Here is a 14,909-nt window from a genome sequence, read left to right on the forward strand (position 1 = left end):
GTTGTCTTTCCTCTCCTTCACAGTGTATGCCAATGTTGAAACAACACGCCCTATTGTCCCTGCTGACTGTCCTTTGGTTATAATTGTGGGATGGTTTTGGCACATATGGGCTGGATGCCTTTGGATAAAACTAAAATCCTCCTGATTGAAAGCCTCTTTGTGTTGAGGAAGGATGAGAAAAGCAGAGACATTTTCAGGTGTATATGGTTTGTTTTTTAAATTTATTTTACCTTTGTTTCAGTGGAATTATTCTATAGTTGCACTGTTTTAAACAACAGGAAAATTAACATCCACTCACTTTAAGCATTTGGAACACCACTCCTCAGTGTACCTATTGGGTCAATTTTCTTTTGGATTCTGCCCTCCCTATCCAGTCAAGGTCCCATGCAGTTTTACTTTTGAGATGCTAAGGTATAATATCAACCCCCCATGGAACCTGGTTCTATGGCTGCTGAGGTGATGGCAGCAGAAGCAAAGCAGGTTACTACTACCATTCCAGGGGAACAGCACTGGTGCTGAGTACCTGCTTAACACTTCTGTCAGTGGGAGTAAGAGGTGGGAGTGGGAGAAGGGGTGGGGAGGTGACTTTTCTTCTGTTTATGTTTTAACAGGGTACCTCAAACTCATACCCCCCTTGGAAAAAACATCTGGGTGACTCTGGCTAAGGCAACCAGACTTCATGATGCCTTAGCATTGCTGTGGCTCAGAATCCATTCACAATGTGTCTGATCCATATCCCTCTCACTGCCCACGAGGTGCAACATTTGTGTAACAGCACCCTGCACCTGTGACCTGTCCGGCTACCAGATTCCGCCTCAGGAAATCCCCCTCTTTACCCCAGAGGAGTTGAGGATTTTAGGCACCTTGAATGCAGATAGTTGAACCACCTTTAAATTTATTTAGCACAAGAAATAGCCCTATAACTTGGTGGGTCAATGACACCATTTTATTAAAATACTTCATGGTGTTGTAATTCAACCACAGCCCAGCTAACCCTGAGTTTTAGTACACGTATGCAACTCCCACAAGGTATCGTCTTCATCTGTGGGGACTGAGCCTAGGCCAGAGTGCCAATGGCAATTAAATTTCCATGCACCTTAAGAAAGCTTACCCTCTTATCTTCAAATATAACTACTTCAGTATGGATCCAATGAAACCAAACTCAACCACTGTCATACTCAGAGCTTGCATGCTTTTACTCCTGGCTACAGAGATACAGCTAAATTCTAGAACACTACCAAGACAATCACTGCCTCTTCATTGGCTCCTGGGGTTGCAAGAGCACAAGCCCTCATGAGCCTGGATGGAGTTAGTTGCTGGTTTGCAAAGTTTAGCAATACTACCAGCACAGCTATATCTGATTTGTTAATTGATGTAGACAGCATTAAACATGTTAGACTACAAAATTGAGCAGCAATTGATTTTTAACTTTTGACACATGAGCATTTGTGGGGTTTCCTGCCCACCCAGGGACGCTAGATGTCGGGTCTTCTGCCCACCCAGGGACGCCACATGTGGGGTTTCATGTCCCGGATTCTGGTGACCCCAAAAGATGGAAAAGTCTCTCCTCCAACCCGTGCCTTTAAAGAAAGACTCAGTAGTTTTCTGTTGTCCGTTCTCAAGGTTGTTTATTGTTGGTTATCTAAAAGATTCTTCTCCTGAGCTGCTGTGGCCCATTCAGCAGCTCAGACAAAGGCACACTGCCCTCCCAGGGGGCTGGTGCCATCTTTTATATCATATATTACGTACTACATGTTTATACCTTTTCCCCAATACCTACTATCTATATTGAACAGTAACTTTCTACTCTAGACCAATCTGTGAGTGCCAACATCACCAAAGACATGGAGGCTAGGAAGGAGAAAGAAAGAGGACAGGGACACCCAAATCCCTCCATCTTAGAATCCCTGACCCCCATGTACAAAACTTGGACCCCTGCGTACAAGGCTTAAAACCCCCCTGTACAGCACTCAGAAATCCTACCCTTTCACTTTGTGATTACTTCTACTACGCTATTTAACTTTTGTGTGTGGCTTGTAATTCTTCATACAGAGTTAGTAACTTGCTCCATGGGCTAAGATCAAAACCCCACGTGTGTCTTTGGCTGCATGCCAGGGTCTCAGAGCCCCCTGCCAGCAGCTCTGGCCATCCAGGGCACCCAGAGGAGAGTCCTGGGTTCCGACAAGCATTGGTGTGAAGATTTTGGTTAGGTATGTTGTATAAACTTAAATGACCATTTTAACTCTGTCCATGCACAACTACAGGAATTATGGACACTTACTCAACAACTTGTAGAACACACCAGCTGGAATCCATTTGCTGGAGGAACATGGGGTTGGAATTGGCCAAAAAAGGGATTAGTCTTACTTTGTGCCTTCAGTATTTGGTTTCTATGTATTATTTGTTGTATTTCTAGTTTAGTATCATTGAACTGATCTTTAATAAATAGCATGTTGCATTGTACTGTTGTTTGTATGATGGAGTATCTACATGTTCCAACCATGGATCAGGTGGTCGCATATGTTAGGGACCAAAGTCGTGTGTAAAGCCCTGCCATATTTGTTCTGCTGCTGGGCATGTCGACCAGATAATGAAGAAAAGGCAATGAAGAAATCCTTATTGTTTAACTGGTGGGAATTTGACCCTTAGGAGAAACAATGCATTGGGAACTTAATCTGAAAGAAGAACAATATACAATGGAGCTGTTGTTAATATGGAGGTGGTATCGTAAGCCGTTGTGGCCTCATCTCACACTCTGGCCAAGTGTGAAATGATGTCGTAACTGGAAAAATTCCACTCCAAGAGGAGGAAATATGAGGTGTGGTTCTGGGGTGGAGGGCTGAAGGGGACAAGATGCACACCATTTCAATCCAGGGGACTTCCTGAAGGTGCAGTGCCTGCCTGCCCCTCCCACCTGAGCACCATGCTCCATCTCCTTCTCCTGCTCAGCAGCTTTCCAAAAAATCCAGGTGTTGGTATGTATTATTTGGTATTACGTGTAAAAAAAAAAAAATCTGCTCTGCAATCACAGTTGGGTTTCAGGGTTTTTTGTGCACGGGCATCCTCCAGAACCCATACCAATCATCTCCCAGCAGCTGGAGATAACAACATGCAGAATTCAGGGGCTGCTGAACTTGCAGAAGAAATCTTGACGAAAGAGCTTTTTGACCTACCAAACAACACTGATTTCAGAACAATTGACACCATCATTATTGGTGAGTAGTGAATTGTAATATTTAGTTGCTTTCGTAGAAAAAGACCGTACCGTTAGAAGAACAATAATATCTACAACTGCTACTTGTCAATGCATCAGCAATGATGTAACAAGTATGGACCCGAGCAGCTATAAACGGCTTAGGTGTCTTCATTACTTAAGATCTTTCTTATCAGCACTGATAGTTAGAATAGAATGCAACATGTTATTAATTTTGATATGATAATTTTGTGAGTCTGAATTTACAATAAAAAAATCTAAATGTCATTCTTAATTTTTGTGTTGGTCTGCACAAGTAGTTGGTCTGGCAAAGTAAAAGGTTAGCAAACCCTGACCGTACAATTACCACACGTACCTGCAGTTTAAGCAGAAGAAGAAGCTGTGGCAATCCCAGCACTCACTGACAGCTAGGAAGTAGAAGAGATGGTGAAAGCTGAAAGAAATACCCAAGAGTCACAGACAGTGGTGACAGGACAATGGTACTGACATTTAAAAAATTCATTTGAATGGGATCTTTAAGTAATCCAGAAAGATGCCATTATTTACACTAGTGATAAATGCAGTGTCTCACATATATCAAGACTAGAAATAGCTTTGCATTTTCCAAAAGCAGGATACTGAAATTATGCTACTGACAGATTTTTGTTTATGCACACACATTTTAATTTTCAATTTCTGTCCAAAAATGTACGATTATTAACATATTAATGTCTTGCCAAAAGTCCTGCTAGTTTCCTGTTGTTCAAAAGGTTTTAGTACCAGCTTTATTCTCTCAGTCAGAATGACTGAGGTGGGAAGACACCTCTGGAGATCTCCTAGTTCAATTTTCCTGCAGTTGTGCTGCAGGATTACCTGCAGTAGGTCACTCAGATCTCTGTCTGGTTGTGTTTTAAATGTCATCAAGGAGACAGACTCCACAACTTCTCTGGGCAACTTGTCCCACTGCTTACAAACACAATGAGAAGATTCTTTTTTTTCTTAAATTTAGATGGAATTTCCTGTGTTTCAGTGTGTCTTTCCCCTATATTTCCTTTTTCTTATTTCTATTTCATCCAGTATTTCCATTTCTCTCTGATACTTTTTTTCACAGCAGTTCTTAAAAATAATTAAAATATTTCTGTTAGTTATTGCAATACAGCAATGATGGACTTGACAATGATGTGCTTACTCAACGAGAAAAAGATAGGTAAGGAGAGTTAATCGATGTTGAGAGGACAAAGGTTTTGATTTATGGTATTTACTATCTTAAATACCAACTTGGTGTAAAATTCTGTCCACACAACTGTAGACTGGAGAACAACATGGGCTTGTTTTCTGTGCCTGGGCTTCTAACCTGTCTTCTTCTTCAGGTGGTCTGGAGTCTGGTAAGAAAACAAAGAATGTATATTCTTATATGACTGAGAAAATAATGCAGATAAGATGAGATTGAGAGGAAAAGACTTATTTATTATTTTGCAGAATCAATATAATTCTGTTGTCATCTGCATGGGAGAGATAGATCATTTCTGGTTCTTGTTTCCTTGGGGTCTTAGGGCTGCTATTCTTCATAGATTTGGCTATACATGGAAAGAGATTACCTTGTGTTCCCCAACTAAGCAAATGTCCACTAGTATTCAAAGTTACCAGAACAACAAGTCTGAGCTTAGAATCCAGAACTGAAATTTATTTCAATTGTCCATGTCTGAATGTTTTGGCTTTTTGTTGTTGTTGTTTTGTGGTTTTTTTGGTGGGTTTTCTTGGGTTTTTTTGGTTTTGTTTTTGGATGTTTTTTGCTACAACACAATATAATTGATATTGGAATTTATACCTTTTTAGCCACTGGATATACTTGGAAATGACTGCTCCCTCTTCCTCCAATCCAGCTGAAATATTTCAGGTCAAAAAGTAACAGTTGAGATTTTGATATTCCCTGTCTTTTTTAGTGAAATGTAGCATTTTGCTCATGTTGGGAGGCTTTGTTGTAGAGGTCAGAAACTTTTGGTGCAGCATAATATAATTAGTTCCGAGAACAAAAATCGAAAGGTTAATGAAAGTTTGTTTCAGCTGTTCGTATCTTCAGGGTAATCTACAGAGTAAGGCATTACTTTTTATGACACCATGTAAGTGCAATAACATTATCAAAGTTATACAACATAAGTACCCATGGTAGCCTTGTCCTCTTCCTCTCCACTGACACATGCTCACAACATCTCCCTAAATTAAGTTCTCAGCCTCACAATCCAAAGTTTCCCATAGCCCTCCTGTATTGCCCATCACTCCAATCCCATCCTTCCCTCCTATTCCCACTGCCTGTGCCTCTGTCCCAGTCTTCTGGAAACTCAAACCTCAGTCTTGCTTAGATTCCACTGCAGGCTTTATTAAAGCCTATAGTAGGTGATACAGGCTGTTACTAAGATCCAGAATTTACCTGACGTCAAACTGATTCTTAAAACAAGCTCTTGTGTGAGAGAGGGGCTTCTGACCACCCGGGCTAATTATTTCATTTCCATGTGTTCTATGGCCAGGAAGAGCTAATTTCAAATTTCTGGATGCCAATACGAAAATAATATAGTCTGGAAAAATCAGTGGTAAGTTAGGTGTCTCATCCAAACTAGATGAGTATATTCCATCTGAATAGATGTCCAGGCTAGGTGAAGTGGATCATTTTATGATGATGCCAGGGCACCATGGTGGTGCCATAGATATTCTTGGCACACAAGAATTATCCCTTTGTTTCTTGATTGATGACTGAGTCCCTTTACCTGATTTTTACATGATTACAATAGGTGAGATGTTTCCCACCTGTGCAAGATGCACTTGAATTTTTTGTCAGTTAAATGTGCTCTCACAAGTGGTTTAAGCAACCATTACAATGTCTTAATTCACACGTTGTCCACATCCAAAACTAGGGACTGATATTAGAAATGATCAGTAATTTGCATGGGTGTAGATTAGACTAAATTAGATTCCTCTTTCGCACACTTCAGCTAACACAACCTTCCTCTGTATGAGACTATGAACTGTGTATTTGTTGTGTGTTTACAATACTTTCACAGCCTAGAAATCACATCATATATTTTGTCAGGCTGGTATTGAGACCAAAGTCACTGCCAAGCGATACTTGTATGCAGAGATGCAGCTTTTGAAACGGAGTATTTTGCTGTGGAGATTCACAGGATGAAAGACCTAGTTTTGTTGGTACCACAGTGGCAATACCTTGAGTGAATTTTAGTTCAGGTGAATCATAAAATGAGATTTCTGGCCTTTGTATTTACAATATTTTTTTTCTGACATTTTCTGAAGTTTTTAAAAGACAGTAATTTCAGATTAAAAATTAGTCTTTCATGTGATAGAAGGGATTCCTTCAGTATAAAACATTCAGTGGCAGTTTTCAGACACTGAGGACCAGCATGGATTTCACTGAATTGCTGCATTTGGTATTGTTCAGTCATGGACTCACATTTTGATTTGTGCACCAAAAAATACCACTGTACTTAGCTACTGATCTCAGTTTGTGAGCTTTTGCTGCTGCTAGAGGAGCTTTTCCAGGAGTTACCCAGTTTGTACCTTTAGGACAGTTATACTTTTTGATTAGTAGGTATGGGTACATTGTAGTTTATAGTTATTGGAACTGCAGATTTTTTTACTCACCATTAATGGTTATAAGGGGATTCAGGATACACGGGTGTGATTCTTCTCCTCCATCAAGAATTTTTAACATAAAATGCAAGAATGTGATTTTATTTCTTTAATATTGCAAACGTTACTTGTAATTTTTTTTCTTCCAAGAAATCTGTGCGAGTGGGAGTTTAAAAGCAAATGAAGTCTTTAAAACGTGTGTTGCACACTTTGCCCATGTACTTGCAACTTGTTTTACAAGCTGCACCTTCATTTCAAAACTTGAATGTGTAAATACTGCTTTATGCACAGTGATAATGAAACACGTAGGAGGAGTCTATTGACATTTCAGATGTATGGATGATTTGTCTGAACAAGAGATCTGCAGTTATTAAGCTGTATGTGTATACAGTTGTGGGGTTTTCCTTCTAAAGTCCTCGTCCTTATTCCTCATGTATCAATGTAAACCTGAATGATACCAGTTAATTTTGAAATGTGAGATCAATATCAATCCTTCAGCATTTGCACCTGCCCATCTCTGAAACCAGTTTTTCAATGGAGTCAGTCACTTTTCCGCAATGATACTGGGTTTTTAAGAGTCACCATGCTGAAAACCTGACAAATTTAAAAACTTCCAAAAATGCAAAGTGCTGAAGCGGGGCTGTTTCAGAACAAATTCGGTCAGGAAACAGATTATACTCAGTGTTTTCTGTAACTGACCTGTCAAGGTCAGTTAGACTAACCTTGGTCAGGGTCAGATGCAGAGTGGACAAGGACATACGTGAGTGGTAGTTTGATTAAAAATAGAAAAAGGAAGCAGGAGAAGCTGATTAAAAACTTTGGCTGTTTTTATAACAGTTGCCTACTACATGTTTGCTGTGCCAGCTGATACCAATTAGGAATTATGTTTCTTAAACCTAGAAATTATAGCCTCCACTTGGCTTGGCAAAAAATGGTTTTCATGTCTTAGGCAATAAAATTAAATGATCAAAATCTGACAAAAACTGTGAAGCAACACCCTGAGGGAATTTTAATTCAGGTGAATCATAAAATGAGATTTCTGGCCTTTGTATTTACAATATTTTTTTTCTGCCATTTGCTGAAGTTTTTAAAAGACAGTAATTTCAGATTAAAAATTAATCTTGCATTATGAAGCTAAAATGGGTCATTCTGACAATTTCAAAGTTTTCTTTCTGAACCTTGAAATTTCATGGGAGGTAGGATTTTTTTTTCTGTGTTTGGTTAAAATTTTTATGTGGAGTCAGTTCTAGGGCTCACAGTTGTTTCCTTCAAAATTGTTCCCATCATTATGTGTTGAAACTTGGATCTACAAGAACATGTGCATTTGAATCTGTCTTGGGTATTCTGGCCATAGTGTTGTCTTACATATTGTACAGATATTAGAGATTACCACAATTAATGTTTCTAGGGACTGCATGGACTTGATTTTTGCTGGTTTTCAGCATTCTGATTTTGTATTGTTCATTACTTCTAGTGGAAGTTGCAGATGCTTATCACACTGGAAAAAGAAGTCCTATATGCAGAGCTGCATGTACAGAAAATAAATTGTTTACATGGAGAAAGAACCACAGGGGGAAAACTGTGGTAAAAAAAAAAAAAAAAAGTAAAAATCCCACACTTTTTTTCCAGAATTGCTGTTAGATATATTTTAGAACATAAAGATGTTTTTTATCTTCAGTTTGTGGACTTCTATTCAAACATACAAATACTAGACACCGAGGAATGATTGCTTAGAAAGGCTGTTCATGATTTTACTCACTATGTGAGAAATAGTCATGCAATGTTATGTCAAGTATGTCCAAGGCAGTCCAAAAATGAAGTGTCCAGTTAAATAAAATAATTAAGATTAGAATCTATAGGCATGTTATGGCAAGGAAATTGTTCTGTGTATATCCTCTCATATGTCACTTTATTTCATTATGGTCTGTGGATTCTCCATGTTGCAAAGGGAGTGTTTGGTTTGTTATTACTCAGGTAAATGGAGTCCAGATAGGGCACTGAACTGGGGCTGAGGTGACCTGGGCTGTGTACCCAGTCCTTCAAAGCCTCACTGAGTAACACCAGACAACTCATTCTCTCCCCCAGTCTTCACATTTGTGATGGGAAGTTCAGCATAGCTTCCACAGGTTCTGCACAGCTGCTGACTAGTAGCAAGACTTGATTCCACAGAAATAATAGGCTCCTTTTTTTCCCATTTGTGAAGGACAATTTAGTACTACCTGAGTTTTGAGAGAAAAGCAGCTGTGAAACCTCCACAGAAGCAGTACTGGCTGAATTACTTGTTGGGCACCCTGAGGTGGGGAGGGCACAAAGCTGCCACACGAGCAAATACAAATTTCCCATCAAATGATGAGGCAGTGGGTGCAGTCAATCCAACACAAAGCCATGTGCTAAGTGCTGTCTGTTGAGCTTGAATCACATCTCTAATACTGTTGACAAAGTAATGCGAGCTGCATTTCATTATCTGCCTTTCTAATAATATCTTTTTTTCTTTCTCCTCCCCAGCCTGCTCCAGAGACAACTGGTGAGTTCTGTTTAGAGATCTATTTGTATGCACAGGAGGCAGTCAACAAAACCAGCTGCTCATAAACATCGCTACGACAGACACAGATTTATAATTGCTGTTATTGTTATTGCATTAATTTTCACACTTCATAAAGATAGCAGCAAGGGCTAATGTCCTACCTCACTGGTCTTTTTATTTTTCAGAAATAGACGTAGATGGAGGAATTGATCAGGACATCTTCGACATAAATGAAGGTTTTTCAAAATTCAGTCTCAATTTTTTAAAAATAATTTTCATTATAGTAGTCACAGATCAATACCATAACTGAATGTTAATCTCCTCTTCCCTTTAGCTTTAGGACTAGACCTTTTTGAGGGAGACATCAAACTTCCTGAGGTGAGTTGAAATATAAAATACAAAGCCAAAAATGTTTCATTGACTTAAATGTAAAGTATCACTGGCATGGAAATAATAGATACATCCTGCTTTTACAAACAGTAAGTGCTGCTTATGTAACAATAAACTGAAGATGATTGGGGATGGAATTCTACAAAATGTCATAGACAGTGAAGGAGTCATCAGCATTTGCAGAAACATTATCCAGCATGAGATCTCATCAGTGATTAGATCAATATTATTAGCTTCTGTTTTCCTTTTTTACATTGTCACTTTTAAGAGATTAGGCAGCGCTGATCATCATCCAGACAGGTTTGTATAAAAAGAATTCTTTGTTTATCTGTCCAATATTCTGAGCCAGTTAAATTTTCTGAGCAGTGCTGCACAACCTTCATCCTGTAAGTAGATTGACTAAAACTGATGAAAAATTTGGATCTCTAATACCACACTTCAAGGCATCTGGCCAGCATCCTTACCTGATCAATGAAAAAAAAATATTACATTTACATCTCAAAAATATCTAGTAGGGAACCCCCAATGTGTATTGCACTCTGAAAGTAGTCTGAAAATAGCATTTTACTCTCCCTTTTGGGACATATGCCAAATATGTCTCTGAAAGCAAGGACAGCACTTGCTGAAGGTACAGAAACAAACACTTGCATTATGAAAAATTACAAAGCTATTAATCTCTGTACAGTTTTCAGGACTTTAGATCTTCAGGCTTCCCATAGGAGCAGAAGCTCCTGTGCACATGCATCAAAAGCTTGGGTAATTTCTATGGAGAAAATGCAGCAGAAGTTGAAGACACCAGTAGAAGGGCATGAAGGGATTTCAAACCCAAACCTGAGACCTCTCAGTAATCTTTCGAGGGTTTTGAGCTCATTGTTTTCCTTTATGTATTACTTGGAATTGTAGGTTTCCTTTAGCACTATTGTAGTCCCTGATGCTAGATCCCTTTTTACTGAGGGCTGCATACTTGTTTTCTTTCTGGATACAGGAACGAAACTCCATCATTGGTGACAACTATCGGTGGCCCCATATTATCCCTTACGTCCTTGAGGACAGCCTGGGTACAGTATTGCCCTTCACAATGTCTGTATATTGTGTTGATTGGACTGTTCAACACAGGTTGATAAAGCTCCTGTGGTGTCCTTTCCTCTCTTAATGTAGAACAGGCCCTTTCCCACAGCAGGAGTGGGGCTGAGCGTGCAGAAATCTTGGTGTCAGAGCTGGCTCTCACCTCCTTTCTTGAATGATTACCCTGCTACGGCCTAGCAGATTATTTTGGTTTTGAAATCCTTTGTCTGAGATGTGAAACTGTACAAGAGGTTAAAAGAGGGCACTGAAGATATTTTTAAGGACAGGAAGCTTACCTGGCCATTTATATAATTTACAGCAGTGAGGGCAAAATGACATTCTGACAGGCATTTGCAATGATACATTGCCAAATCCCCTATGTGAGTCAGAGACACATCATCATTTGACCCCATCCTTCAAATCTTTGTGTTGAAACTAGGCAAGTTGCTTAGAGGAGGTAACACAGATTTGATCTGAAGAAATCAAGTCCTGGAGAAATTCAGTGAGGGATCTGTAGCCTGCATTCTGTACTAGGTAAAATGTGAAGTCTTCATTTCCTATCTATTTAATATTTATTTAAATAAATCTAAAAAAAAAAAAAAGAAAGAATCTACAAAATAACCACCCCCCCCCCCCAGGATCCTTCTATATACTCATCATGTCATATTTGATACAAAAATACCAAAGAAAAATTGCACAGGAGAAAAACAAGCACAAGATACAGCGTTGCAAGACCCTAATTTATGGTTTTTTAGGTCCCCCCTTGTGTCTTAATCCCAAAATCTGTTTATTTTGATCAAAGATTGCTGGAGCAAGCGCCACCCTTGGGACTTGCCCCATATGGATAATAGTAGAAATCTTTCCATTCAGTATTGACAAGAACACTGTTTGCTTTGCAGAAATGAATGCTAAGGGAGTCATCCTCAAGGCATTTGAACAGTATCGACTGAAAACCTGTATTGACTTCAAACCTTGGGAAGGGGAGAAGAATTACATATCTGTGTTTAAAGGAAGTGGGTAAGAGATGCAATTCAATGTAACTTTCATTGTGTTTGCTTTCAGACTATTCTCATGGCTAGTATTCAACCTAAAACTCATATATCTGGTCATAATTTTACATTTTTGTTGTCTCCATTTTCCCAGTCCTTTTTAAACTGTCACAGTTTCCAAAAGAGGTATTACCTTAGTAGTGATGAACAATTTCTATGGATATTCATTCTTAGGTATAAGAAGAAATCAAGTCCTATAAGAGGTATTTTACTGGACATGGTAAAAGATATCAGAAACAAAGCAATTGTTCTTGACTGCTCTTTGGATATATGGAGTATTACTTTCAGCTGGTCATTCCTAGTATACCTTGGCTTCTAGGGGAAAAGAAAAACCAAGAAGAAGTATGACAGTTTTCACTGTGGGGCAATGAATTTGTTTGAATGTAAAAATGGAAATGCACTTGAACAACTCCACATGAGAATTCATATAAAAGAGCAGTATTTTTAAACTCTGTGCAGCACTGAGATGTTTTGCTGATATTTTACTTTATTTACCTCTTTCGATGAATAGTCATGCTATTTCATCTTAAATATTGCAAAGTAAGACTCCAGTAAAGAAGTCAAAATTGCCCCAACTTCTTCCCTTCTAAGACGTTCTCTGTCAAAACAGTGCAACAAGAACAAATATATTCTTCACTCTGTGCTGAACCATTTCTCTTATAGAAAAGGAGAACAGGGAGAACTTGATAACCTGGTGAGGAAATTTGCTTTCAGAAATTCATTTCCTGATATGAGAATGCATTCATAAATGGGAAAAGATTTTATGATAATAGAAAGGTTTCTCTTTCCCTTTGGCTTTTTCTGAGATATTTGTAGCAGATAATTGTTTCAGAATTTCTTTGGTGTCTGGTCTCTGTATTTGCTGCTGTTCATGCTGTACACATGACACTGAAACTCAGTACTAAAAGATGTATAATTGGAGACTCAGGGAGCAGTGCATTTTCCTGTGCTAATGACTCCAGCTTTTCGAGCTAAATGGAAAACTCATGTAGCTGAATTTTTTGTAATTCTTCATCCACTAAAATATGCATTGAATTTGCTAATAATTGTACCTGAAAAAGAACCACAATATTTAGCCTATGGCAAGTTGAAAGCCTCTGTGCAATGTTTCATTTATATGTCTATTAGAAATAGATGAGTCATGGTGATGAAGAAGATGAATCCTTCTAGTTGGATAGCATATCTTGCCCTCACTGTCTGGTGTGTGGCTTGCCCTGAAGTGTTTCCATCACCTTAGCTGACACATCCACAGCAGAACTTTTTAAAAGATTGGAGCTAAATGGTGCGGTCTCCTGAAAAGGTCCATCCAGTTTCAGTGAGTCATCTTGGGTTGTACAAAGAAATCAGGACTGACCCTGAATGAACTGCTTTCATTTCAGGCCATTCCTTACTTCTGGTGTAATGGGTGTAAGCTGGGTAAACCAATCCATTTTTCCTCTGTTGTTCCTAATGTTTGGGAGTTTTTAAAATCAGTTAGGACTCTTCTATCTGCTGACTAAAGACCTCAGCCCAGAGGGTACAGTGCAGAGAGGCACACGAAGTTCCTGGCAACATAGAATTTTACCACTTCAAATAAAGGTTGATAAATCACATCTTTGCCTTTCTGATCTTGGCTTGCATCTATAAAAGAGAGGAATGTGGGGGAACTTTTGTGTCAAAAGGATTTAAAGTAAGCCATAAAGTCCTCATCTGGATTACCCTTTTGAATTCAAATGAAGTCAGTCACAAAAGAAGACAGCTGTCTTTTGTTGTATTGACTGCCCTGTGTAAAAATGCATTTGTAGTCTCTGGTGTATGTACAGAGTGTATCAAGGCCCTATACAAAGAGCCCTCTCCTTGTACACATTCTTCATCTATCATTAACCTTGGCTACTACCAGTATTATGTTAACTCCTGCCTGTGTACAGAGCAAAACACATGAGCCATGTTGTTGTGAATTACAGAAATGCAGGATAATCAAGTGTGGCAAAGTTCACAGAGGAGTCTGGAAACCCGCAATGGATGTGCCGTTTCACCTTACTGTTCTCATGAAGAGCAGGATTCATCCAGCAGGAAAACTAACATGGTGTGGTAGAATCAAATGATTAACAGACCAGGGTGGATGAACATCATCTCTAGTATTTCCACATGGATTTTCATGGAGTATTCCTGGGAGGCTGCTTCAGCTCTTTGCCACTGTTGCACATGGCAAAGGGAATCCATGCAGGAGTAGAGTGACACAGATCCCTGGCTCTCCATCTTGGTGCTGGTTAGTCAGAGTGTCTGTGAGCTGATATTGGTGATCTGGGATACTGTGGGAACAAAATTAGTAGCAGGACATTAGTATAAAATTGTGCCTGAAATAAGTGGCATCACTGCAACTGATGGTGTGTGTCTATTTACAGCCCCAAAAGAGGGATGGTAGGATTAGTCAGAGCAAGTATTTCCCTGTTCCTCCAGCCTCTGGATAGCAATGCAGGAAGCATTGAATCACAGGCAGTACAGCTCTCACACACGTGGGGAAAGCTGAGGCTTTCCTCACCTTTCTTCCCCCCAGAAGAAACTGCTGACACAGGATTCTATGTGCCCATTGCTCTGGAGTGCCATGTCCCACTCACCTAACTTCATTCTCAGCGCAGGATGGTACAGACTGCGTATTTGCTCCCTCTGTGGCTGTTGAATGACAGTGTTGTAGGCATCTGGCAGACCAAAGGCAAGGGACAGCTGCACCTACTGTTATTTGAATGTTACTTTTGCCAAGTGTCTTGGATGTGCCTGCTGTAGCCTGCTGTGCACTGTGGAGCAGCTGTGAAGCCAGAGGTGGCTTTGGTAGGAGGTGGACACAAGCCTATGATGGACTTCTTCTGCACAACACAAGAATCAATATGAGGCCTTGTTCAAGGAAAGACCTTAAAATTATGGATGCTACATGTGCTCCCTAACAGGTTTCATGTTGTGATTTTAATGAGTAATCAATAGGCAAGGCCTGTGTTGCTCTGTGGAAAATGAAATACTGGGGAATATGTTGCACTAATAAGTCACAGAGTGTGAAGGCACATGGTGTGCTTGT

At 39.5% G+C, this 14,909-nt stretch overlaps 1 protein-coding gene across 1 annotated transcript in view; it reads left to right on the forward strand.

The window, feature by feature from the left end:
• The first annotated feature begins 1,479 nt into the window (after positions 1-1,479).
• The window catches only part of MEP1B (meprin A subunit beta), a 29,008-nt gene continuing 15,578 nt past the window's right edge, over positions 1,480-14,909 (forward strand). Inside the window, exons 1-8 of the mRNA XM_038126918.1 lie at positions 1,480-1,539; positions 2,265-2,334; positions 3,193-3,215; positions 9,338-9,356; positions 9,542-9,592; positions 9,691-9,734; positions 10,732-10,804; positions 11,711-11,828. Coding sequence (XP_037982846.1) covers positions 1,480-1,539; positions 2,265-2,334; positions 3,193-3,215; positions 9,338-9,356; positions 9,542-9,592; positions 9,691-9,734; positions 10,732-10,804; positions 11,711-11,828 — 458 coding nt within the window. The remainder of the gene's footprint in view (positions 1,540-2,264; positions 2,335-3,192; positions 3,216-9,337; positions 9,357-9,541; positions 9,593-9,690; positions 9,735-10,731; positions 10,805-11,710; positions 11,829-14,909) is intronic.

The sequence above is a fragment of the Motacilla alba genome, chromosome 2 (genome assembly GCF_015832195.1).
Source record: "Motacilla alba alba isolate MOTALB_02 chromosome 2, Motacilla_alba_V1.0_pri, whole genome shotgun sequence".
Taxonomy (NCBI): Eukaryota; Metazoa; Chordata; class Aves; order Passeriformes; family Motacillidae; genus Motacilla; species Motacilla alba.